The 27,996-nt window shown below is 26.7% G+C and overlaps 1 protein-coding gene across 3 annotated transcripts; it reads right to left on the minus strand.

Annotated features, from left to right (window-relative positions):
* Window positions 1-27,689, minus strand: LOC113550000 (microtubule-associated protein futsch). 3 transcript variants are annotated; one of them, XM_026951570.1, is made up of 9 exons: window positions 27,562-27,654; window positions 21,281-21,447; window positions 11,134-11,232; window positions 10,892-11,064; window positions 10,103-10,654; window positions 6,898-9,550; window positions 1,345-6,741; window positions 967-1,227; window positions 1-906 (listed from the first exon to the last, which is right to left on the minus strand). In XM_026951570.1, exons 2-9 carry the CDS (start codon window positions 21,396-21,398, stop codon window positions 737-739), a joined length of 9,423 nt encoding a protein of 3,140 aa, XP_026807371.1. In that variant the 5' UTR covers window positions 21,399-21,447; window positions 27,562-27,654; the 3' UTR covers window positions 1-736. The 3 variants fall into 3 exon arrangements, with proteins under 3 accessions (XP_026807371.1, XP_026807370.1, XP_026807369.1); XM_026951569.1 differs by having other exon boundaries at window positions 1,345-9,550; window positions 27,596-27,689; XM_026951568.1 differs by having other exon boundaries at window positions 1,345-9,550.
* Window positions 27,690-27,996: the final 307 nt, after the last annotated feature.

Below are 27,996 nucleotides of genomic sequence, written 5' to 3' on the forward strand. Positions count from 1 at the left end.
AACAATTGTTTGTGGGATTAAAAATTAAATAACTAAAACATATTAGGTATAAAGGTTATTCAGCAATTTATTATCCGATTTTAAACGGTCTCTCCGATTACCCTGTCGTACAGTCAGTTCGTAAAAATGTATTATTAAAAATGTTCATCACATAACGTTTTCGACATGTTTAAGTTCCAATTCCCAAAGTGAATTTGTAAAAACTATATTATGATAAAATATCTGCTATTTTCATTATCTTTTACATTACACAATACACATATTCAAGTGAAAACTTATAAAGCATATATTATGCGTTGCGTATCTTACTGTTAATATTTTAAGAAAAAAAGTAATTATTGAACAATAATAAAGTTGGTTAAAGTGAAATAGAAGCGCCTGATGTTAGTACTAAAAAAATGTGAATGAATAAAAAGTAGCTTGAAATTTATTAAAAAATTTTCATATGAAACAGAATGAAAAAGTAGAACTACCCAGGATGGATTGTCCAGTCTTGTAATTTAATGTGCATTGTTTATTCGCACGCTCTGCAAAAAAATAAAAAATCAGAACGGAAGCGAATATACTTGTTGTACTTGTTTACACTAATAATATAATATAAAGCAGCCATACATTTCATTAAGAAGTAAAATGGACAGACAGTTATCAGTTATCACACTTAACAATATATTTCTAATAATATGATGGACGAAGACTATTTCATTACTCGCATTAGTATATATCTATAATTATTTAATTAAAATTCTAGTCTATACGCGGAGCAGCTGGTATTATGATCTTGTAATTTGATCGTGCATCGGCTGGCGCTAGGACTTAAATCAATCTTCAACTTGGTCAGCAATTCCTCATTTTCTGCCACCCATTGACCCAGTGTATCAGTATCATAAGTCGGTATTATGGTGACTTCTATTATAATATACTCCATTATAATTATGAACTAATTTCTAACAATTATATTATACTAACCTAAATCTTGATCCTCCCAAGCCTGTTTGCCTTCGATTAAGGCATTTAAGACTTCTTTACTAGGGTCAGTACCGCTAAAAACGTAATTTCTAGCGCGTACGCGCTTAAAAAAGTCAGCAGATACATATTTTGAATTTCCATGATGTGGGACATAAATAAGATCCAAGTAAACGGGATTAATTCTCGACATACGACTAGATGATCGACTCCTGAGTTTACTCGGTGACTCCGATCGTCGGATTCGATTCTGTGCGTCTTTATCTGAAAAAACAATATACTATTAAAATATAATTTTTATTTAACTTTTTCTATATCCCGTAAATTACATAAATATTATATAATATTAAAAAAAAAAAAAAATTATTGTTACATTCTTACCCATGACATTAATTATTGGTTTGTTGTCTATAATCTTTTTCACGCTCTTCTTGGGTGTAGTCTTACTGCTCATATTTTGAGTTTCTCCAAGTTCAAGGACCGGTTGTGTTGGAGATGGAAGACCTAATGGCTTTCCCCACTCACGAATTGGATCAAAACCGTTATTATTAATGCTTTGCACTGGAGGTAGACCTAATGGTTTACCCCAACTTTGGACCGTATCGGATGAAGTACCTTGGTTTTGATTAATATTATCATGTTCAGTTGTTTTAATTTCTGTAACAAGGTTACCATTTGTTTCGGTAGTTGTCAAATCTTCTCCTCTAGTAATCCTATGTTCCTGAATAGCTTTATTAAAATCCATATTAATTTCCACTTGTCTATTATCGAGTTGCATTTGTATAGGGGATGGTCCAGTTGACATAGGAGACCCAGCCATATCATCATCAGTTTCAATTTTATTGTATTCATTATCATCATCATCATCATCAATATTCATTGCCGATCTAGACATGCTAGACTCGCTATGTGGAGTAAATGGTCGCTCGTCATCACTACTACATTGATGCAATGCTTCGTGTACATCTCTTTTTAATTGCATCACTATCTCTTTAGTAACACCCAAATCTTCGCTATTCAGAGTAACACCTAATGGTTGGTTTACACAAATGTGTGTTAATGATGAATTATTTATGATATTTTTCTCATCAGATACTTTCACTACATCTTCAATTAAAACATTTGATGATTTACTAATACATTCTTCAGAAGTGATACTAGAAATTGGAATGACAGTTTTTAAAATTTTGGATTCATTATCAGAAATATCCGTATGTTTGGTAAGATGGTCATTGATATTTTTACCTACTATTTGAGCAACATTCATTATACCAGTCTTATTATTTTCTTCAATCAATAATGTTGAAATATCTGGGGATTTAATATTAGAAATAGTGATATTTTCAGCAGGAAGACTATGATCTGTATTTTTTTCATTTTTCTCATTTATGTTATCACGTTTTTCATTAACTTTAACTTCATCGTTAGGTTGTAAAGATTTATCAACCATATTTAAAGCATTAGTATTTTTATCAAGATGTAAAAATGATTCAGTTTTAACTTTTAATTCTTCAATATTAGTTTTTAACGGAATACTACACGGCGATTCAGATGTAATATTAGTGGACATTTTTTTATCATCATCAGTTAAAAATTTAGCGATTTCTTCACACAAAGAACCTATTCTACCTAAAGATTTTGATTCTTTCACTTTTTTTTCAATTACATTAGAGTTATTTTTATTGTTGTCAGAAGGTGACAAAATGATTTCGTTATTTTCAATTTGTAATTTCTGTGTTTCATCGAATAGAGAACTCGTACTTGACGGCTGACATTTTTCTTCTTCAGTTTTTAAGAGAATTGAATTAGGTGTACTTGGAATTGAATTTTCTTTTATAAGAATATCATCATTATGAGTCTTGATTGGTTCTTCACACACAGATTCCACTTTATCTTCCATTTTAGATTCAGTATATTCAGCAATAGATGTTGAAGAAACTGCTTGCTCATATGTTTTATTTGAAATAACATTTTCTGTTGCTTTATTAAACGACATATTTAGCAATTCATCACACAAAGATCCAGATTTAATGAATATTTTAGTATTATTATCATCAATGTTAGGTTCATAAATATTTGTTTCTTGAAGACTGGAACTCTTTTCCCCAATTTGTAATTTTAAAGGTTTATCAATTGATTCATCGATAACAGAACTTTTCCTACTAGAAAGTTTTGAAGATTGAGTATTTACTTCTTGACAAATTGAACTAATACTACTTGATGACACTGTTGCAGATTCATTTTTATCCTGACTAAATGAATCTTTACTACTACAGGTTTCAACATCATACTTGTCCGTGTCAGATATTGGTGTACTTTCCGTATCTAGGCAAATCGGAATATTTTTACTTATTAATAATTTAGAAACTGATTCTTGTTCTTTGAAGGATATGTCCGAACTAATATTATCTACAGTAGAACAATTGTTATTACATGATACAGATTTGAGTAATTCGTCTTTTGAATTGGTACTACAAGCAATAACTTCTTTCTTACTATTTTTTTCTAGAAAATGTATATCTATTGGTTCAATAGAAGTAAAAACACCATTGTTAAATGTATTAGGTTCATGATTGTCTTTTACAGAAACATATGTGATTTCTTCATTTGAGGAATCAACTTTATTTGAAGACGTACCTAAATTGAATGTACTTGTAGTAGTACCACTAGATGATAATCTTTTATGAACTGAAGATATTACTGGTTCGTCGCTAACAGAGCCAGTTACTTCGTTAGAAGCATTACACTCGTGTTCATCAGTAATCGAATCAGATCCACTAATAACTTTAATTGATTCATGAACCTGAGATTTTACTACGTCATCACAAACTGAAGCTGCTTTATAAGATTCTCTTGAATCATGTTTATCGATAGGTTTTTCTGGAATTGTCTCTCGTTCTACAGTAATAGAACCAGATATACTAGTAACATAAGAAGTGGACGTAATAGTTTCATGAATTGGAGATTTTACAAGCTCATCACAAACTGAACCCGCTTTACTAGATGTTTTAGAATCTAGTTTCTCATTGAGTTTGTCTGGAATATTTTCTTGTTCGATAGTAATAGATTCTGATCTACTTGGAGCTTTAGAAGATGACGTAGTAGTTTCATGAACTGGAGATTTAACAGACTCATCACACACTGAACCTGCTTTACTGGATGTCTTTAAATCTTGTTTATCACTGGATTTTTCTGGAATACTTTCTTGTTCTTCTGTAATGGATCCAGATCTACTAGTAACCTTAGATATGGACGTTATGATTTCATGAACTGGAGATTCAATTGGTTCATCACAAACTGAACCCGCTTTACTAGATGCCTTCGAATCTTGTTTCTCATTGAGTTTGTCTGGAATACTTTCTTTTTCATTTGTAATAGATTCAGATCTACTTGGAGCTTTCGTAGATGACGTAGTAGTTTCATGAACTGGAGATTTAACAGGCTCATCGCAAACTGAACCTGCTTTACTAGATGAATTCGAATCTTGTTTCTTACTGAGCTTATCTGGAATAATTTCTTGTTCGATAGTAATAGATTCTGATCTACTTGGAGCTTTAGTAGATGACGTAGTAGTTTCATGAACTGGAGATTTAACAGGCTCATCACACACTGAACCTGCTTTACTGGATGCCTTTGAATCTTGTTTATCACTGGATTTTTCTGGAATAATTTCTTGTTCGATAGTAATAGATTCTGATCTACTTGGAGCTTTAGTAGATGATGTAGTAGTTTCATGAACTGGAGATTTAACAGGCTCATCACAAACTGAACCTGCTTTACTAGATGCTTTAGAATCTTGCTTCTCATTGAGTTTGTCTGGAATACTTTCTTTTTCATTTGTAATAGATTCAGATCTACTTGGAGTTTTCGTAGATGACGTAGTAGTTTCATGGATAGGAGATTTGACTGGTTCATCACAAACTGAACCCGCTTTACTAGATGCTTTAGAATCTTGTTTCTCATTGAGTTTGTCTGGAATAATTTCTTGTTCGATAGTAATGGATCCAGATCTACTAGTAACCTTAGTAATGGATGTTATGATTTCATGAACTGGAGATTCAATTGGTTCATCACAAACTGAACCTGCTTTACTGGATGCCTTTAAATCTTGTTTATCACTGGATTTTTCTGGAATAATTTCTTGTTCGATAGTAATAGATTCCGATCTACTTGGAGCTTTAGTAGATGTTGTAGTAGTTTCATGAACTGGAGATTTAACAGGCTCATCGCAAACTGAACCTGCTTTACTGGGTGCCTTTGAATCTTGTTTATCTCTGGATTTTTCTGGAATAATTTCTTGTTCGATAGTAATAGATTCTGATCTACTTGGAGCTTTAGTGGATGATGTAGTAGATTCATGAACTGGAGATTTAACAGGCTCATCGCAAACTGAACCTGCTTTACTGGGTGCCTTTGAATCTTGTTTATCTCTGGATTTTTCTGGAATAATTTCTTGTTCGATAGTAATAGATTCTGATCTACTTGGAGCTTTAGTAGATGATGTAGTAGATTCATGAACTGGAGATTTAACAGGCTCATCACAAACTGAACCTGCTTTACTAGATGCTTTAGAATCTTGCTTCTCATTGAGTTTGTCTGGAATACTTTCTTTTTCATTTGTAATAGATTCTGATCTACTTGGAGCTTTAGTAGATGATGTAGTAGTTTCATGAACTGGAGATTTAACAGGCTCATCACAAACTGAACCTGCTTTACTAGATGCTTTAGAATCTTGCTTCTCATTGAGTTTGTCTGGAATACTTTCTTTTTCATTTGTAATAGATTCAGATCTACTTGGAGTTTTCGTAGATGACGTAGTAGTTTCATGAATCGGAGATTTGACAGGCTCGTCACAAACTGAACCTGCTTTACTAGATGAATTCGAATCTTGTTTCTTACTGAGTTTGTCTGGAATACTTTCTTGTTCGATAGTAATAGATTCTGATCTACTTGGAGCTTTAGTAGATGATGTGGTAGATTCATGAACTGGAGATTTAACAGGCTCATCGCAAACTGAACCTGCTTTACTGGGTGCCTTTGAATCTTGTTTATCTCTGGATTTTTCTGGAATAATTTCTTGTTCGATAGTAATAGATTCTGATCTACTTGGAGCTTTAGTAGATGATGTAGTAGATTCATGAACTGGAGATTTAACAGGCTCATCACAAACTGAACCTGCTTTACTAGATGCTTTAGAATCTTGCTTCTCATTGAGTTTGTCTGGAATACTTTCTTTTTCATTTGTAATAGATTCAGATCTACTTGGAGTTTTCGTAGATGACGTAGTAGTTTCATGAATCGGAGATTTGACTGGTTCATCACAAACTGAACCCGCTTTACTAGATGCTTTAGAATCTTGTTTCTCATTGAGTTTGTCTGGAATAATTTCTTGTTCGATAGTAATAGATTCAGATCTACTTGGAGTTTTCGTAGATGACGTAGTAGTTTCATGAATCGGAGATTTGACTGGTTCATCACAAACTGAACCTGCTTTACTAGATGCTTTAGAATCTTGCTTCTCATTGAGTTTGTCTGGAATACTCTCTTGTTCTTCTGTAATGGATCCTGATCTACTAGTAACCTTAGTAATGGAATTTATGGTTTCATGAACTGGAGATTCAACTGGTTCATCACAAACTGAACCCGCTTTACTAGATGCCTTCGAATCTTGTTTCTCATTGAGTTTGTCTGGAATACTTTCTTTTTCATTTGTAATAGATTCAGATCTACTTGGAGTTTTCGTAGATGACGTAGTAGTTTCATGAATCGGAGATTTGATTGGTTCATCACTAACTGAACCCGCATTACTAGATACTTTAGAATGTTGTTTCTCATTGATTTTGTCTGGAATACTCTCTTGTTCTTCTGTAATGGATCCTGATCTACTAGTAACCTTAGTAATGGAATTTATGGTTTCATGAACTGGAGATTCAACTGGTTCATCACAAACTGAACCCGCTTTACTAGATGCCTTCGAATCTTGTTTTTCATTGAGTTTGTCTGGAATACTTTCTTTTTCATTTGTAATAGATTCAGATCTACTTGGAGCTTTCGTAGATGACGTAGTAGTTTCATGAACTGGAGATTTAACAGGCTCATCGCAAATTGAACCCGCTTTACTGGGTGCCTTTGAATCTTGTTTATCACTGGATTTTTCTGGAATAATTTCTTGTTCGATAGTAATAGATTCTGATCTACTTGGAGCTTTAGTAGATGATGTAGTAGTTTCATGAACTGGAGATTTAACAGGCTCATCACAAACTGAACCCGCTTTACTAGATGCCTTCGAATCTTGTTTCTCATTGAGTTTGTCTGGAATACTTTCTTTTTCATTTGTAATAGATTCAGATCTACTTGGAGTTTTCGTAGATGACGTAGTAGTTTCATGAATCGGAGATTTGACTGGTTCATCACTAACTGAATCCTCATTACTAGATACTTTAGAATGTTGTTTCTCATTGATTTTGTCTGGAATACTCTCTTGTTCTTCTGTAATGGATCCTGATCTACTAGTAACCTTAGTAATGGACTTTATAGTTTCATGAACTGGAGATTTAACAGGATCATCGCAAACTGAACTTGCTTTACTAGACGCCTTTGAATCTTGTTTATCACTAGATTTTTCTGGAATACATTTTTGTTCATTTGTGATAGACTCAGATCCAATTGAAACTTTTGTAGTTAATGTAGTTTTTTCGTTATTTTCGTGATAATAAGTTTGTAAATGATCATGAATTTGGTGATTGGTGGCCTCGTGTTTGTTTTGTTTTTTTAATTCATCAAGTTTGTCAGTGATTTCACATAAATCTTTGGATGACTCTAATAAATGTTCTATTAATTTAGTTTTTTCATCAATATCAGTATGTTTTTTACTTTGCTTTGTTTCTACATTTTCATCTTCTTTATCAGAATCTTCATCAAGTTCTGCATCCAACAAATTAACTGTATCTAACACTTGTCGTTTTAATGCTTCTGGAGATGAATCTAATGATACCAGTACATATTCGGCGTTTTCCACTTGTACAATTTCTTGTGTTTCAATTTCTGTATCAAATTCTTTTTCAGTAACTTTTTTTTTATGTTCATCTGCTTCTTCATGGAATGGTAAATCGGCCACCTCATCTGGTGTTTTTAATGCATCTTTAGCTTTTCTATCCTCTTCGATTTTTTTGTCTGATTCATTAATTTCATTTTCTTTTTTTGATTCAGTTGTTTTTTCATCTTCTGGCATGGTGGGGGCTGTAGTGGCTCCAGAATCAGATAATTTTTCTATACATTTTTCTTTAATTACTATATCTTTAGCTGTTGTTAAAATCCCATCCAATTCATTTGCAATGATTTTTTTTCCATCAGGAGTCAAAAGTTTTTCTGGTGTAATTGCTACTTTCTCTACTATTAAAATGTCTTCTTCTTCACCGCTTTTATCTTTATCACAACTGATCAAACTTGATTTATAAACTATATTTGAATCTTTTTTCAAAGAAACTCCTCCAATTTCGGTACTTATTGGATTGGCTGGTTTCGTTTCTTTTTTAGTTATTGGAGTTCGTTTTAAACCAGAATTCGTTCTTGAAGAAACCAAAACTTTACGATTTGCTTCCTCTTTTTTACTTTTAGTAGGAGTGCTTAAAGGAGATTTTGTTGTATTAGTTGTTGATTTTGGTTTAATAACTTGTTTAACTGTCTTAGGAGCTTTATCTTGATTTTCAATTGGAGTAGTGGGGGATGATTTATCAGTAGGAGGAGATTTAGATGATAATTTTAATGTTTTTCTAGTAGTTGTACTTTTTTGAACAACCTTGTTTGAATTTACTTTTGCGCTAATTGAACTATATTTATGTTCAACTTTTGATTTCGTGTTTGTTGTTTCTTTTATAACTGTCTTCACATTTGGTTTTGGTTTTTCTGCCTCAACAGGAAACTTTGGTCTTGGAGTTCCTTCTTTGGGTACTGTTGGTATTATAGCTGTTTGTATAACAGAATTTGAGGCTGATGTTGATACTTCTAAATTTTCCGTTGTCTTAATGGTTTTAGTTTCACCTGGAATCATTTTTTCAAGAACTGTCTTCTTAGTTGTTTGAGATTTGACTGTTACTGATGTAGCTGAGCTCATTGATTTAAGAGAACATGATGGATGCTTTAAAAATTCAAGATGCCTGACTCTTTCTAAAGATTCAAATATCTTATTTTGAGGACTACTTCCTGGAAACAAAATTCTAGTGATTGTAGTGTTTGGATTTGCTGGTTGCCATACTAACAGTGTACAAACAGATATAACGTTAGGCAATGGAAACTGTAAATCTTTTGTAGGATTGAATAATTTTTGATCACCTTCATTCCATTTTGTCAAAAAGTCTTTTACCTCTTTACTATCTTTAGAAGGATTTAATACATACATATCTAATTTTCCATGACCAACTTTATGATATAAATTGATTGGCTCTAAATTTATATTTCGATAACATAAATGCGGACGAAGTTGCAATTGTTTAAGATCAGTTATTATGCTTTGTGCTGTATCTATTAAACTAATTGATAGAACATCTTGTTTATCATCTATGTTTGGAGATGATATTTGTTTTCTTGTCTGAAAATAAAGATATATTGTAAATATAAAATACAAAAGTGAATATTTATTGTCATATTATTTCTTAATGATGGGAAAGAAAATTAATTTCTTTTTATAGCTTTTTTATTCTAAATTATTTTATTAAAAATATAGGTACTCTAAATAATAAAATGACGATTTACCAACAAATAATACAATTTTCTGAGATTTTTAAAATCTAGTAATTTATGAGAGTAAAGTATCTTTATTAAGTAAAGATTTTACATCTAAATTTTAATTAATAAACATTGGATTTATAAATTTAAAGTAATTATTGTTTACATAAAACATTGATTTTACACAAACAATTGTATAAAATATTTTTTAGCTCATTTTTAGATAAAGCGTTGTGTTAATTGCAATTAATTGAAACTGAACATTTACAATGCCTACTTCTGCGCATTCTATTAATTTATTAAACTTAAATATTTAATTTAAATACATTATTCATAATTTTTTATATTTCACTTTTCACAAAAGTTGATAGTATTTATGTGAATATAAAATAATTCACCATTTTAGATTTCTTACCTTGAAGTTACAGAAAAAATGTCCTATTTGTGGATACAATGAGGACATAGTTTTTCGTTTTAGAAATGATGCAACTCCCTCTAAATTACTACTGTTGAGTCTTGTTAATAGTACTGCATCTAACCGATCTAAATGTCTTGCGAAACCCCAAAAACAAGAATTTCTTCCCGCTCCTCCATCGATTAACATGTTGAATCCATTGATGCCAAATAGAGCGGAATCACCTTGACCAGCAGGAAACACATAAAGCGTAGGTCTACTAAATCTGATATTTCCAACAACTTGTGACCCTTCCAGTAGTGTATCAAGTTCAACTACTTCAATTTTATCACAAAGCCATCTTACGGTTGATTCAATTGATTCATTGTCAACTATTTTTTCTGGCGGATTTAATAAAAAACGCGTGCCCTTAACTCGACTAACTTGATTCCAATCAGCGTCTGCAGAACAATGAAGATCAATACGAATATTGTTTTCATGAAGCCTAATTGTGCGCTGAGCTTCAGCCGTTTTATATGCATCTAAGAAGTCGGTGACAGAAAACGAACCATCCTATAATTACAAAAACATATTTAAATAAACTTAATCATTGAAACTATAGTTTTTAATCATAAATATTATTCAATATTTTATCAGTTTAATATAAAATAAATATATACATTTTGTTCGCAATAATGTATAGTACCTTTGCACATAATAGTATTAAAATAATATAAGAAAATAAAAACTAATAATAATAATAATTCCTTTAAATTGTAATATATACTTAATTAAATAAAATTAACTAACCTGAAGGATCCATGATCCATTTTCTGTAAACGAATATCCTGCATGAATGATGCATCTATACTTAGTAAAACTTGCCAATAAGTTTCTTACGCATTGTACTAATGTACTATGTTGAGGGTTAATAAGAATTTCTGCCACTAAATTATCACTTACATATTGAAAAAGTTGTTCACCTAAAATATATTTCACAAAACTATTATTTAAAATTGTTTTATAAAAATAAAATAAAGTCATAAATATACCGTTTTTGCCTTCTTCGCCTTCGATATTTTGATTAACAATAGCATTGAGTTCAGTAACTATTTCAACACCACTCTCTTCATAATTCCAACACGAAAGCCCTAAAATATTAACCAATACATGATTATTTTATTGAATATCACAACAATATTTACCATGTAATTTTTGATAAATAATAGATTATAAGTGAAACGTGTTTTAGTGTATATGTAGAGTATTTCATTTGATATTACCGCCTACAATAATTGTTATAATTTTAATTTCAACGGGGATATAATATCTATTTTTAATAATAAAAGGATGAAAAAAAATTAAAATAAATTTTATATATAATTTTATATTTTAACTGTTAAATCATAATACTTGAAAATACTAAAAACCACTAATTTGAAGTACTTAATTTGATGGTTAGAATAGTTACATAGATATACTATTTAAAACTAACCATTATTACTATATATTTAGAATATTGTAGTATTTATCATATTTTTCTAGTAAGTCCAAAATATAGATAAGTGAGAAGAAATCAGTTTCATCTATAGGAGTTAAAAAATAATTTTCTATTTTCATTTTGCATATTTTGCATATTTTGTTATTTTTTGGAGACTTATAAGATAACTACAGATTTTATTATTTTGATTTTTTTTTTTAAATCATATAATTGATTTAATTTTTAAAATTTCTTAGTACGTCAATTTATTTTGTTTTTATCATTACTGCTATTGCAATTGTATTTTATATGTCTGCGTATTTTTTTCACATATTTCTTTTATAGTATATTTTGACATTTTTATAGCATTTAAGCATTAAAAATATTTTTAAGGTCACATTGATTTATCTGATTGAGGTGATGTTTTTGTACGTCTATAATGCTTATCTACATTTATTGCTGTATGATTGTATGTCATATTTTACTACATTTTTTAAATTATTTATCAATGACAAGGTTAATTAGATTAAAATTAAATAAGAATAAACGTGAAAAAAATTTAAAACTTTTTTAAAAATATTTACCTTATAATATTTAGATTTATTTAAGTTTTACTTATAGATAAGTCTGTCGTGTTTGTTTTACACAGAACAAATTTATATTTGGAACAAGAAACCATTGTTAGTTGTCAATCAATCAATCATTTTGTCTAAAAATAGTTTCTATAGCTTCTTTACATATAAATCGATGCGTTTTATAATTAAAAGAATAAGCAGTATCAACTTGTATAAGCACAATACATCGGATTATATCGATTGACTGTTGTTTTAATTAGCTTATAGTTAAGTCGGATGAAAAAACAATCAATATTTCAACGAAATTAATGTATTAGATATTTTAAGCCAAACCAAATTTTCATAGTATATTTCCATTGCACTATGTATTTTATAATATATTCAAAGATTCAAATTAAAATCTAATTTTAATAACTCTAATACATGAAGGTTTTTTAAGGATAAAATAAAATATATAGATAATAAAATCACCAACACCCAAACATTTTATAAACTAAATGTATTAAAATATTTTTTTAAATTTAAAAGTAATACATTTTAACTGCTGACGTAAAACGTTTCATACAATAGATCATTTTTTTTAAATAGCATTAAGAGTTCATATTATAGTCTTGAAAAAGAAAATAATTTCTTAAATTATATAAAAATAAACAAATCAATTAATTAAAAATTAAAATTATTTCCTTTTTCTAGTAAGATATTACTTACATCATTATGTTATTTAAATATAAACAGATTTAATTTAATGTTGGATAACTTATTATATGTAATTAAAATAAAAATGTATCATAAATAATCCATAACTTTTTGCACATTTCCTTATTTAATAATTAATATTGATCAAGGGCTATTGCTATTAATTTATTTTTATAATAAATGTTTTCATAATTTCAATTACTAACATAACAAAATAACTATAATATTTAGTTATATTTAAATATAAATAATAATTTATGATAATTTATGTAAAAATCTATTGTCTTACCAATACTTTCTACTAAAAATTATGATGACTAGGCACCCACTTAGACATATAGTAAACTATTAACTATATAAAAATAATTAAACATTTCACTATAAAAACAAAACAGTATTAAGGAAATTTAAGACTAACACCAGTACCTATACAGCTATAGCTATACAGTTAGTAGGTAATGGGTATTGACTAATTAGTTTATAATATACTTAAAGCATAGTTCGTAAAATTCACGTTAAAATATTACATACTTATAACATTTAAAATATAATAAAAATGTTCATCATTAAATTTTTTTATGCACCTATATGTATGGGTTAAGTAAATGGATAGCCGACAAGTTTAACGAGCTCAGCTTCTATGACCGACTGTACTTATGTCTGTCATTATAGTGTCTACGAAGTGCAAGTTGTGGAATGTATCACATAGTGTCATAATGTGTACATAATATTCACAAAGGACATAACTGTGTAGTAAAATGAAAAACCTAAAAGGGCTTGATTTTTATTTTTCATCTTTGCTCTATCTTTTTTTAAGTACTCGTCGATCACTTGACCTGACATTTGTACGGATATTGCGTAATGCTAATGGACACCAGCTGATACCGTTAAACCTATAGTGTGTGAGTGTGTGTGTGTTTGTGTATGTGTGTGTTTGGTGGGTGGGAGGGTTGTAGTCAGATAAGCCACGCCCGGCTCTTCGGCAACGTCATCGCTGAGTCCTGCAGCCCAATCAATACCTGACCTACTCTATCTCCACTCAGAAAAAACTAACAGAAAAATTTTTCTCGCAAAATTGTTGAATTTATTAATGCTTAGAATTAGAAGATTTTCACTCTGTTGCAATTTAATGGTCCTTATTATAATATATAACATTTACGAAAACAGTATTTATAAAATAATTGGCTTTTATCACGAAACTGTTATATACAAATCGGGGTACCTATATAAAGTACTACTACACGCAAGGTTCTATAAGCAGTCATTATGTAATAATGTGACCATAATATGGTAATAATAGGTATTTAGGATATCGGTCTATTACAGAAACGTACCAATTTAAACAACCTATAGTTATTTTAAAACGCGTGATACATAATATGTGATAATATTGTTAAGACAAGATGATGCCTTAACATAAATTAGATGGTCATTACAGTATAGTTTCTTTTTATTATTTGTTAGACTCGGTTAATCTTATACACATTTGCTGCTTATACAAAGGAATGAGAAATTTTTATTTTTTTTTTAACAAACGTGAAATCACAGCTGACATTTAAAAATAAAAATAAATATTTTACAAAACTTAAAGTAGGTACTTATATTATTGACTTGAAATAAATAAAAAATATTACACCGTTGAAATTATTGTATAAATACCCCCCCTAGCCAAATAATTGACCGAATTATGAAATAAAAATCAGCTAACAAAACGGTCTAATGGTTGATTATTACATAAATTCATTTAGGTACGTCATATAAATTAAAACTATTTTATTTATGTTTATTGTATAGGTAGTTACTAGTTAGACTAACTTAATTATTATAAAGATTAATACATATTTAGTACAATAAATGTGTTTTTATTTAAAATTTAAAATATAATTGCATTCAATTTGTATTTCTTATAATTAAATTAATAGAAACTATTTTTGAGAAATATTTAATGGTACAGTATGGATGATAATAATTTATGAATAAATGATTATATATTATGCTAAATATTATTACCTATATTATTGAGTTTATACAAATGTTATTTTGATACTATTTAAAACTACCTATGTGTTTAGTTATATTTGTATTCAAGTCGAAATTTATGCTAGTTTTATCTTTTTGTATTGGGTAAGACACGTTATATAAATATAAGATAAACATTTTACTTAAATTGGTATTTATTAACCAATCTAATATTTCAATATATTGTGCACAGAAGCCGTATAAAAATCATCAATATTCTAAAAATGGTTAAAAAAAATAAAATTGTTTAGGTATGTTTAATATTTATGCTTTCGCGTTTATAACTGATATACAATTTCGTCAAGAAAATGTCAGCACAATATTTGTGTTTTTACGTAACATGACAAATTTACGTTCAACAGAATCAACTTTGTGTTGTTAACTTTAATTAATATTCATGAGGAAATTGATACGAAACTTCAAGTTAAGAACATTGTCTATGTGTAAGCATTTACGGTATTTAAATTTGTACGCAAGCTAAGAGTATATACAATTGTAAATGTTATATTTTAAAAATTCTAATACTTGACTGTAAAAAAGTCAAAGTAAGAACGCAAATAATGTTCTTAATTTTAAATTCAATTATAGGTAAAATTACTGACTACTTGTAATATTTAAGCTAATAACACAAGGTTGGTTCTGCTGAATGTAAATTAATTGGTACGCGCAAGCGCAATGTACGAAAGAAGAAACAAGGAGAGCTTACATATCAAGGCTCTTAAGTTTATAGAAAATTCTAACTCAATTTATAACTTGTTCAGTTAATTATTTAAAATTCGTCATTTTTATGACATAGTATAGTTTACAAATATATTTTAGAATAAAATATTCTTGTTATGGCAAACATAGTTATTAAGAAATTTTCTTTATCTCAAACTACATTGAAATATCCTTGAAGCTATCATTACACTAAATAACGTTTTTCATTGTTTAAAGTACATTAGTATTATTTTTATTACAGTAAGAACATGGAGAGATAACAATTTTTTTCAAAAACCATCGAAAATCCAAGCAAGAGTGATGACAAACCACATAATTAGGAGAAAGTTACTGTGGTTACAATAATTGACAAGCTAAACACAATTTAAGACATTAAGACATTTTGCTAAAACTACTACATGTATGAAAGATAACACTTTTTCTGTATCATCCAATATAGAAGAAATGTTGAAAGGCAGAAATAATAAAAAAAAACTTTTATGTCAATTTTTTTAAAAAAAATTATCTATTAAATATTTTATTTTTATATAAAATTAGATAAAAACTTAATGTCTTGAATTTTTCGATATCTCGATTATTTTTGCTGTTATATCTAAAATTTATACATATATTTCATATTCAACAAAAAAAAAAAAACAAGAAATTCGAAGCAATTAAAATTATTTGATGGTTTTTCTTTAACTTTTATTATTATCATGGAGCTTTTACTGGTATATAATTTTTATTTATCTTCGTACTGTAATGAATAATGTATAATTAAAATAAAATAAAATTCGGCAAGTTTTGGTTTAAAACTTTTTCTAAAAATTATGAAATTATGCCAAAACATATTATAGTACATTAATCTTTAAGTTTAAATATTCAAAATAGAATTAATTTCACTCCATTGACTACCAAACATTTTAGGTTAGATAATAAACTACCATCTACATTGTCACCACGGAATTTATAAGTATCTTAACTGGATATATTTTATCGATTTTAAATTAGGTAATACAATTCGTTATAAATAAATTCTGCACGTTATGAACAAAAATTAATTGGATAAAGAACACTATGTCACTATGGTAAATAAATTATATATTAAATATTGATGCATAGTATAGTTATTTACAAAATATTCTTGTGTAAAAACAATTAAAAAAAAAAATGATCTCCACCGTTATTAAACTAGCAGTAAAATAATTGCATTTTAATGTTTCATGTCATTAGTGATTGATTGGCGAATCAAAGAAATTGTATTTTTTCTTATCCGATAGAATGCTTGACCAAAACCAAATTTGTAATCAATTACTTTGGATTGACTATCGATAGATAAAAACAATACTCGATGAATCTAACAGAAAAAGTTTTGTAAATACTTAATATATATATTATATCGGTATAAAATGTATTCATCTTTTATTAGTAGCGTTCTTATTTCTTAGCAAATATTTACATTTTACAAACTATAAAATGCTAAAATATTAATATTGATTAGTTTAACTTTAAAATCACCACGTCTTTAAACTTATTACCATAGTTAGTCTATTATCCATAAAAGATACATAAAGCTTAATAATTAAGATACCAAATGGGACAAACAGTTGTAACCATTACGCCGGAAGGGCATTTTATCATGAGCCGTTTCATCATAGGGACGACATTTTTCCGCGGTCAAAAATTGTATACACCTAAACTCAAATAACTTAAAATTCACCTTGTATAATGTTATGTTATATTATTATTGATATTATTGAATTTTAGGTTTTAAACCTATGCCTACTCATAGTCTATGATCCATCGACGATGATCGCAGTTACAATATTGTGGCAATAACGTTTTAATCAGTTCTCATCTTGCGACACAACTCACAGTATATTAGTAAGTCAATAGGTAACATAACGAAACCTCAAGTAATGTCGACTCGTGGTCGTGAAATATTTGTGTTTAATGGTTTTATGTTTGTTTATGATAATATTAATTTTAATAATACAATACAATTTTAATCTTGCCGTAATAGAACTTTTTGTAAATCATGAATTCATACAGAGATAAATGACTACAGTTATAATATCTAGTACAACAATATGACAGTAGAGACTAAATTTCATATTTAAAAGGTATAGTTTATATTATACTACCATGGTTATTGATTACTTTTATAATTATATTATTTGAAAATTATGAATATGATGAAAATACTAAAAATGTATTATTTCTTAACCTTTACTATTATATTATTGGAAAATATTTAATGTCCATGTCTATGGCGAAACAACCACATTGATATGGCCATGGCGAATTGTCCTAGATCCATTTCGATATATTCAGAATATTAAAATATATTTATATTTGAAAAAAAGTTGTTTGCATTCAGTAAAATCTTTAAATGGCCTAAAATGTCAAGAACTTGAAAATATAGTCTAAAAAAGTATATACTTAAAAACTTCTAAGGTCATAATTTAAATAAAGAAATTAATTAGGGTGTTCTTGCCAAGCTGGTGCACACTTTGTATACATATATACACGTAGTATAATATTTTCAAGTCATCCGCAACTAATTTAATAATAAAATTAAAATATATACAAATATACAATTATTATAAAGATGGGAAAATTAGTTAAATGTATTAACACCAATCGTATTATCCTATAACACGAATTTTAATCTTAATAAAATATTTTAAATATTATATAGATAATTATACTTAAAAAAACACACTGATTTTTTAAGAAAATATCTACATTGAAAAATTTTTAATTCATAAACCAAGATAATTTAAAATTTCCAACTAATAAATTCTTAAAATAGAAAATTTAATTCAAAACATAAATAAATAACAAAAAAGAAGTATAGACATTGGGCGTACTACTATTTATTTATATTTTACACTAAGAATTTTGAAAGCAGTAATACATTATTGCATTTTAAAAACGCATTTAAGTTCGACTTTATAAAAAATTTATAAAACGTTTTGAAAATTGTATAAACTCATATAAAGAATTTATGAATTCATGTTTTAACAATTTTTATCGATAGTAATATATATAATAATACATTACAAGTAACAGCTTGTACACAAATTTCAAACCTCAAACTGTTTCACAACAATTAAAAAGTTCAAACGTTTTAATGAATAATATAAAATTACTATATAAAAAAAAATACAAATTACTGCTAAAGATCAGTGTTGTTTAATTTTATAATAATAAATATTTAACAATTGTCAATATTTCTAGCTCCAGTTAGACATTTACGAATTAATTTAACTTTACTATTTTAAAATGTTGATTACGTTAATTTTTCACATATTATAGATTAATTATAGATTTTAACTAAAATAATATTGTTAGTTAGGTACCACAACGAATCAAATTGTCGTAAATCCTCCTTCCTTTGAGATCAATACTTATTTGTATTATATAGGACACAAAACATCAAAGGTTTAAACACCATTTTTAAATTTCCTGAGTTTTAATAAAATAACTTTTAACTTTTATCACAAAATTAATTTTAATTTGTTTTATTGAGTAATATATTTATTAATAAACAATAATAATGTTTTAGAATGAAAAAATGAAATGAATTTTTTTTATCATTTTATTATTACTTTTTTTTAACTACTTTTTTAACAATAGATTACATTTGGAGGATATTTTACTCGAATTGTGCACGCAATTTTAATAATGCCCATAAAAACATCCTTTCTAGAATTATAAGTTTACAGTCGACTGCAAATAACAAACAGTCAACAATAATTAATTCTATCAAGAAAAAAAATAGGTAAATAAAAATAGGTTTACTCATATGTTTAAAAAATAAAAGGATCTACCATACGCTTAAAGATAAAGGTGCATGTTAGATAAGTCTGATAAACTACGCAGATGTAAGAAAATCAATACAATCTAAAATATTAAATATAAAAAAATAAATATGGACATAATATTACAATAATATATTGTAATTTATTTCTTGAAAGTTAAAGAATATAAAACAATAATTTGTCATTTGAACATTTCTTCGTGACGTCAACGTTTCCAAGGTGTTAGTTGAATATAAATACGTTTTGTTATGTATTAAACGTCTAATTTTTACCTATATCAAATAGTAGGTATTGATTATTTTTGTTATTTTTTGTTGCTTCTATGTTATAATATATATACACACTATAATATGTACTGTATAGTATAATAAAAATAGAAACTCTTTTACTAAGTTTATTTTAGCTATGAATACACTATATACAATTATATTGTAATATGCATAAGTTCATAATTTAGTGTTTGTATTTAGTTAAAATAAGTTATATAATAAATATACAATTTTAAAAATAAAATAAAACACAGCAAACTTTGGACAGGATTAGAATATGGCTATTCAATTATCTAGCTTTGCTCGCCTTATACAGTTATACATAATATGTAATTACTTATGAATAGTGAATTGTAATATAACATTATAAAAGTCGGTTTGCATTATTTACTGTTTTTACTTTTATTTTATTGTAAATAAACACTATACACTATATTGTATATACACTGGAAAAAGTTTTAATAATATGGTATAGATAAGATTTTTTATTTCATTATCTACTGTGCTACAAATGTGCTGATACATAATGAAACTTTTACTTTAAATATAATAAAATAAGTAAATATTAAATAATTGTCTTTAAAATACTTTAGTTATCGCATAAATTATAATATTTTAAACTAAAAAATACTTATTAATGGCCACTTCGTTACCTTTATTATTACTTTTCTAAACACTATTTTAATGTTTTAACGAAATTATTGAGAAAACGCATGGTATTAATATTAACCTACCTATATGAATGTAAATAAAAATATATCTCCTTTTATAAAAAAAAAAAAAACATAAATCAATATAATTTTGAAAATTTAATATTTCATCATATATATGTTATATTTATATGTACCTACAATAAACGTATTATATAGGCACAGCATGTTAATTGTATGACAACATATATAGTGTATCGTATATAACATATATATTATAATTATAAGATTTTATTTTAACACACAACGTCTTCATTTGACATGCACATTTTGTCCTCTACTATACATATTCTCGTTTAAAATTACTACCAAATGAAGGGGTCGTGAGCGGATTCAGTTTATATTTAAACAGATTGCGGCAACATTGAAACACATGTTACAGTTCTATTAAAATACCTACAAGACCTGAGTAGTCATATTTTTACTTCAGACTGAATAATAATAAAAATCTCCTGTCAAAGTACTACAAACTATAATTTTGAATTAAACAATTTTATGACACAAATATTTGAATAAACGCAAAGAATTTGTAAAGATTTGTAAAGATTAAGCGATAATTTCTGTGAGTTAATTATTATATATTGTAAGTATATTATTATTATTACTTATTATTTGTTTTGAATAGTAAATAATGTATACTGTATAGGATTATTTATTTTATATACATACGTTTTCGGCATCATTTTTAATGTTAGTTTTATTTCATCGATTTTTTAACTTCAGCGTACGTATAATCCTGTTTATTTTAATTTTAACTGATGTCATTCAAGAGTATTGGTGACGGAACTTTTTAAAATAGATATGATACCCAGACATACACCACCCCAACATGATTTTATCTCTCGAAATAAACCCATATTATTAACCTGTCTAGAGTATATTTATTTATGTATATATTTTTTTATTATTTATTTTTCGTTTTACCTTTTGTGAGTTTTTTCAATATAGCTAATTTGTGTTCAGCACTCCTGGGTTCGGCTAATACAATCAGCAGATATCCACCGGTAAGTGGAGTTTCGACGTGATCTGATGGGTTACCCATTTTTTAATTACTACGCGTTCAATGTTTCATTAGATATGCTAAATTATGCCTGCAACAGATAAAAAAGTAACGTTAATAAAATTGTGATTAACGACATATTTTTTGTGTCCTATATGAATTGATAACTATAATGCTAAACAATTGTATAGGTCCAACGTAAATATTTTCACCCAAAAAGCCCACGACTTCCTAAACAATTTTTATATCAATGTTTATTAATAATAATTATTATTATTTAAATATCTAGTTTTTATTTTTATTTGTCTTAAGCAATTTAAATTTAATTTCTTTAATTAGTCTCTATACATAACTAGACGTATAAAATATCTAACTGAACATTCAAAAATATAATATTATACTACCACCATAATTAATTTATACAGACACGTATATTTTAATAAAATAATAAAAACATATTAAAAATACTTCAAATAAAAATACAGATTTCTTCTTCAAACTACTAAATTTATATTTATGATTTTCTAAAATTGTAAGTTAGGTATTATAAAAACATTAATTTTAATATAGTTGACTTTTTTGTAGTTAATATATATATATATTCAAATAATGATATGATGCTAGTGTATAATAATATACATTTTTACGATTCCTATATTATTTTCTTGTGAACAATTTTCTACATAAATTTTATCACTAAAATAACTTAAAAACAATTGTTTTTTTTAAATCTTAAATTAGGTACGAACAATAAAAACTATATAATAACAATAACCAATATAGCTAAATATGGTTCGTTTCATTTTGAGCTTAGTAAACTAAAAAAAAAAATCTGCTCAGGTTCGGTTTGTCGTTAAAAATAAAGAGTCTTAAAATTAAATATCAAATATTTAACATACTTAAATTTCAATATGCCATAATATAAGTATTTAGTAAGACTATTAAACTTATAAGTTATAAGTTTTAACTGAATTTTAAGCTATACCAATAATTACGTTTTTTAAATTTCACTATAATTTTTTAATATTTACATGTACATATTATTTATACAATAATAGTTGATCCAACATATATCAACCACATATTTATACCAAATATACTTAGTACTACTAAGTATATTTTGTTTTCAGCAGTTCAACTAATTCAAGCTCTTTAGTTTTTACATAGGTACATTAAGTAATTGAATAATTTGATTCAGCATTTTAATGCAAAATGCATTATTTTTTGGATGATCCAAGACGATGCATTTCAAGTATATAATTTATTTCATATAGTAAATACTTTAAAGGTAAAACTTTTATTTCGAATTTTTCGATGTTTTTAAATTTTTAAAGAATATTTTTATATTTGCAGATAATTTTATTAATTGTTGATGCATATACGTAGGTACATGTATATATTGTACGAGCTTTTAGTGTAAATTAGGAAGTTAAAAATATTATATCAAGAAATATCGTTTCATAATATTTGCTTTAAATTATTTTTTAATATCTTTAATCTATGTTTAAATTTAGTATTTTGTTTTTATATTATGTTAATTTAGATAAATAAGTGATAAAATAGTGAAAATTCGGGCCATATTACTAATTTATAACTATAAATTATAATATAGCATTTGCCATACATACAACAAAATTGTTGTACTTCTAATTTAAAATCATTTCTGTATGTTTATTGTAAAATAGTCATTAAAACAAATTGTTTTCGTATTAAACTATTATAGCTTATGGAATGTTAACTTTTAAATGCCGATTTTTTTTTTTTATATATAGTATTATTATAATTTTTAATTATACTAACAATTTTAAGAAGTCTTACCTATCCGTGATTGAAAATGTAATATATATTTACAAATAACTAAGAGTGAATTAACCAATTATCATACTGAAATTTAAGAAAGTTATATGTTTTATTTTTTCTTACGATACTTAAATTTCCATGTAAGTTATATGAGTATGTAAAATGTTATAATTTAAAAATGCTAATATTCCGTTTTGTATAAAAAAACCAAAGTAAGAACACAAATAATGTTCTTAACCGTATCTATCTGTGGCTGGAATTTTAATCTATAATTGCAATTAATCAAGTCTGTTTAATAATTCAATCTAGTATGTTAAATTAAACTGTTTTAATTTTATCATTATTGATATAAAAAAAAACCAGGTATATTAATAATATATTTATACGTATATACCTTACTATCCTATATATTTCTATTTGAGCGCATAAATAATTTTCATTAAATTGGATATCTGATTAATTATTATTCATGTTATATGCTACCATACTTGACGTAAGAAACAACAATGTTAATTATAAATTACAATATTGGAGATATAAATTAGTTTTTATGTGATATACTAGTTTAATGAATAAACCGCTAAATAATATCTATATTAGTGACTAAATTATTTATAATATAATACATATTTATCACATTTACTGTTTATGTAGGTAAATAAGCCAATTTCTCAAGTTACTAGTAATTTTACTAGGTAGTGACCTATCCAACTTATTAGTTGTTATTGATTTTAATAAAATAGAAAATAATCTGTGGAAGTAATAAAAAAGTAGAATATCAAAATTTCCTTTTTTTTGTATCGAGGTTTCTTTTATTCCATGTTATACTGTTATACACTGTATGGTTAATTTAATACTAGTTAAAATAATAAAATATGTTTTACATACTAATCATACTATATAATAACTTCTTCAAACAGGCGCATATTGATTCGCCGAAAGACTGGGAAAAGTCCAGTAATTTCTCTTAAAATTAAAGACCTGGGCCCTCTATCAGATACCTCTTTCACTTAAATTCAATAGCGTATATTATTTTTAACAATTCCAATTAATAAGTATAATAAATATCAGCTATAGTATCCTTAGAAAATATTTAAAAAAATACGTATATAGAAAAACTACGATCTTTATTAGTAATAATTTTGAAAGTAAATCTTTTCAATTTTGGTGAATAACTCTAAGTAGACATTTATAAACCTATATAAACGTGTGTAGAGTGTTCATCAAAAACAGATATAGTACATTAATATAATTACATACACTATATAGATACACTCACTCGCTGGCTGATAGATATTATAGGTAGTAATAGGTATAGTATACACAATAATTTGCGTTTGCCGTTATAATTATCACTGTTTTAAAATTAAAACCTATTTATATTTATTTAAATTTTTTTTTTTTTAATTTCAATAAAAATGTAGATTGTGTATATTATCTTCTTTAATAGAAAATGACTTACAAGTAAACAGTGGTTTTTACTTTCAGAAAGTAGTAATTTTAAATTTATGTCGTAGTCATTACGATGTAAAGTAAGAAATAAGTAGATAACTTTATTAGTGCTATAGAAATAAATGATATGCATGACGCATGTGACCCATTACTATTACTAAATGGGCCCTAATTATATCATCTAGATAAAATGGACCCAATACGTATCTCTATGCAAATATGGATATTGATAAAAAAAAGAATAAAATTTAATGCAACAATTCTTATATCAAAAAAAATAAGGATATAAACATAACATAACATTACTCACCTTGATATCTCAATTACAGAATGAAAAATAAGTAGATAATAAAATATGTTACTCTAGCCACTGTTATAAATATTTAAAAAAAATTATATAAATACAAGCAATTTAATATATTTATTTATTAATAAGTTTTACTATTGATAACAATACCTATAGAAAATTTATAATTTTCATTAAATTTATATTTATTTTAAATTTCTTGATAATAAATAATTATTAGGTGATTAGATATAATAATTTATTTAATATTGATCCTAGGAAACTTAACTATTAATTACATATTATGCTTTAGTGATAGAATATAAAATAAATAAATAAATAAATATTCCTGTAATACATAAAAACATCTTGTACGGTAAAGTCTGCAGTAAACTATAGGAACAAAATATCTCGTTAAAATTAGTGGATATTAATTTTAAATAGCAAAATAATATAATTTTCATTATTACATCACTTTATATTATAATAAATCCTCGCGGGACACCATCTATATAGTTATAAAGTTATGTATAAATCATTTGTTTTCGGTTGTATATTACTTTATGAGGTTAACTTAAAGCTTATATTTTATCATAAATTAATTATACAATAAAAATGGTAATTAATTTTAACATTAAATATGTATCCATGGTTAAAGTTGTGTAACCTATCTCAAACATTAATTACAATTCTAATTATTCTGTTATATTTACCTAAGCCTAACTAACCAAGTTAAGTAATTATGCTAATCATAAAAACTAAACATGTATAAAATATATTAAATTAAAATAAAATAATACCACAAGTATCTCCAATGTTAATAATATTTCACTATCATTGTTAAAAATGTATTATTTATTGAGGAAGATTTTAGATTACAATGGAATGAATTTCTCGATAAAAGTAAACCGGCTTTACTTTGGACTTGGATTATAATAAGAAATGTTTTATAAATTTCCGTTAAACATAATTTATTGATAAAATTGTATTCTAAGCTACATATTTAAACATAATTCACCTCAATACATAAAACAATGTTCTTTTCAATTTTCAATTGAACATGTAAGGCATATATTTTACTATTGCATTTTTGACATTGATATGAACATATCATTATTACAACAGAACAGTATCTTTTCATGTTTAATTCTACGCACTGAATATATATAATAGAGAACAAAGAAATATGACAAAAGATAAATGTATAGTTGTAATGATGTAGGTATAAAACGACTGGGAAAGTAAAGTATCAACAGCGAGAAAAACACAATAAATATTTTAAGAATTAAATCAAGTAAACATTTTAACTTCGAAGCATTATATTTATTAAATATTATTGGAATTAAAATGAAAAGTTGCTAATTTTCTCTATCATTAACTCAAATCTAAGTTTTTTAAATTTCAAATTATATTTATGTAAATAATTTACTTCTTTACAATTATTGATGAAACAAATTAAGTTAAAAAATAATGTTTTCAAGTACGTAATTTTCATTAATTATATTATCTCTAACTGTAATTAATTTATGGGCTTTTAGGTCTTTAATACCAATATATATTATACTATATAGTACAGGCAGTACAAAAAAAAACGAAAAGTAGGCCGATATTATGTAAAATTCAGACAAATAATCTATTTAGATCATACCTAATATTTATACGATATTACAGAATAATTAGTATTCACTACCCATATAATTTCATTTAATTTAAAAAAAAAAAATGTTGATGATAAAATTATATTATTATTTAAAAATTAAAAAAAGTTATTTATAGTTTACTTAAATATATATTGTTTTAACTTATTATGATTATGAATATACTTATATAGTAGCTAGGTATTTTGTATAATGGTTAGAAAGTTTTCACACTTAATATTTTTGTAATTTCAATATTTTAGTAGTTTATTTTAAAAAGGTGCTCAGTGTATATACCTAATTTGTTTCTTTAAACATCTATACTAAGTATTTCTAAGTATGCCAACATTGGATATTTAAATACGACTAAAATATTAATACCTTTTATATTGGCAGTTTGTTATAATAGAGTAAGCAAATTAATAACTATAGGTAAAGTCAAAAAATTTTAAAATTTACTTTTGATTAGGTATTATCTGTTATTAATTTAATCTTGGGGCATTTTGTAGTCGCCTAAGTAAATATATAATTAGCTAATATACCTATTTGTTGCCTACTAAATTAAATATTTTATAATATATTACCAAAAATCGAAATTATTAACTTCTAAAAATAATTAATAACATTTGAAAGATTATGTAAAACAATATTAACGATAACGTTGCAACTAAACCTAAATTATACTTGTAAAGTTTGAAAAAGTTGCTAACTAAAAATAATATATTCGGGATAAGAGTTAAACGAAACAGAGTCCGAAGATTGAAATGACAACAAAGCGTATAGCTATACATAATAACTAATCAGTAATAATCAATCACTCATCAGAAATGTGAGTAAGACAAAAATAAAGAACATTCGCGATGAGATCGATAAGCGATAATTCAAAAGAATACACAGCTCAAAGTGAAATGAAAACCAAAATAATCATTTTATCGACAGAATTTCTATATAATATAATATAGTCACGGCTCACGGTTTAAGATTATAAATTATAATAATAATAGTAATAACACGAATCAGATTAACGTACCTTTCTGCAAGTATAGATATAAGTAAAGGAATACCTCGGTCACCGTTGCCGGAAATGTATACTAGACTCGTCGCGTGTCCACCGTGTCTCAGGGACTGCAGTAGTGTTGCGGTCTCGACGCAAAGGAAAGCCGGATCACGCAGGATCCGCCGGACGGTCACGCAGTGGGACCAACGATTGCGGCGCTGTATTTCCCCAGTCGGCAGCAAACCAATGTCGTAGGCGGTGTATTAAATGGCTTGCCGGGACAAGGGCTTCGCTTCGATCGCAGAAACGCGCAGGGACCGCTGCACCATGGGCGCATCGGCGTTTGAGTGTCGGAATGGGTGCGGTTGTTTGTTGGTTGAGGGGAGGGTGCATTTTTCTAGGCCAATCGAACTGGTGCCCCCCTTCTTCCCCCCTGAGAAAGCTTTAAATGTACGTATATAGGAACGC

Source organism: Rhopalosiphum maidis, chromosome 4, assembly GCF_003676215.2.
Source record: "Rhopalosiphum maidis isolate BTI-1 chromosome 4, ASM367621v3, whole genome shotgun sequence".
NCBI classification, from domain to species: Eukaryota; Metazoa; Arthropoda; class Insecta; order Hemiptera; family Aphididae; genus Rhopalosiphum; species Rhopalosiphum maidis.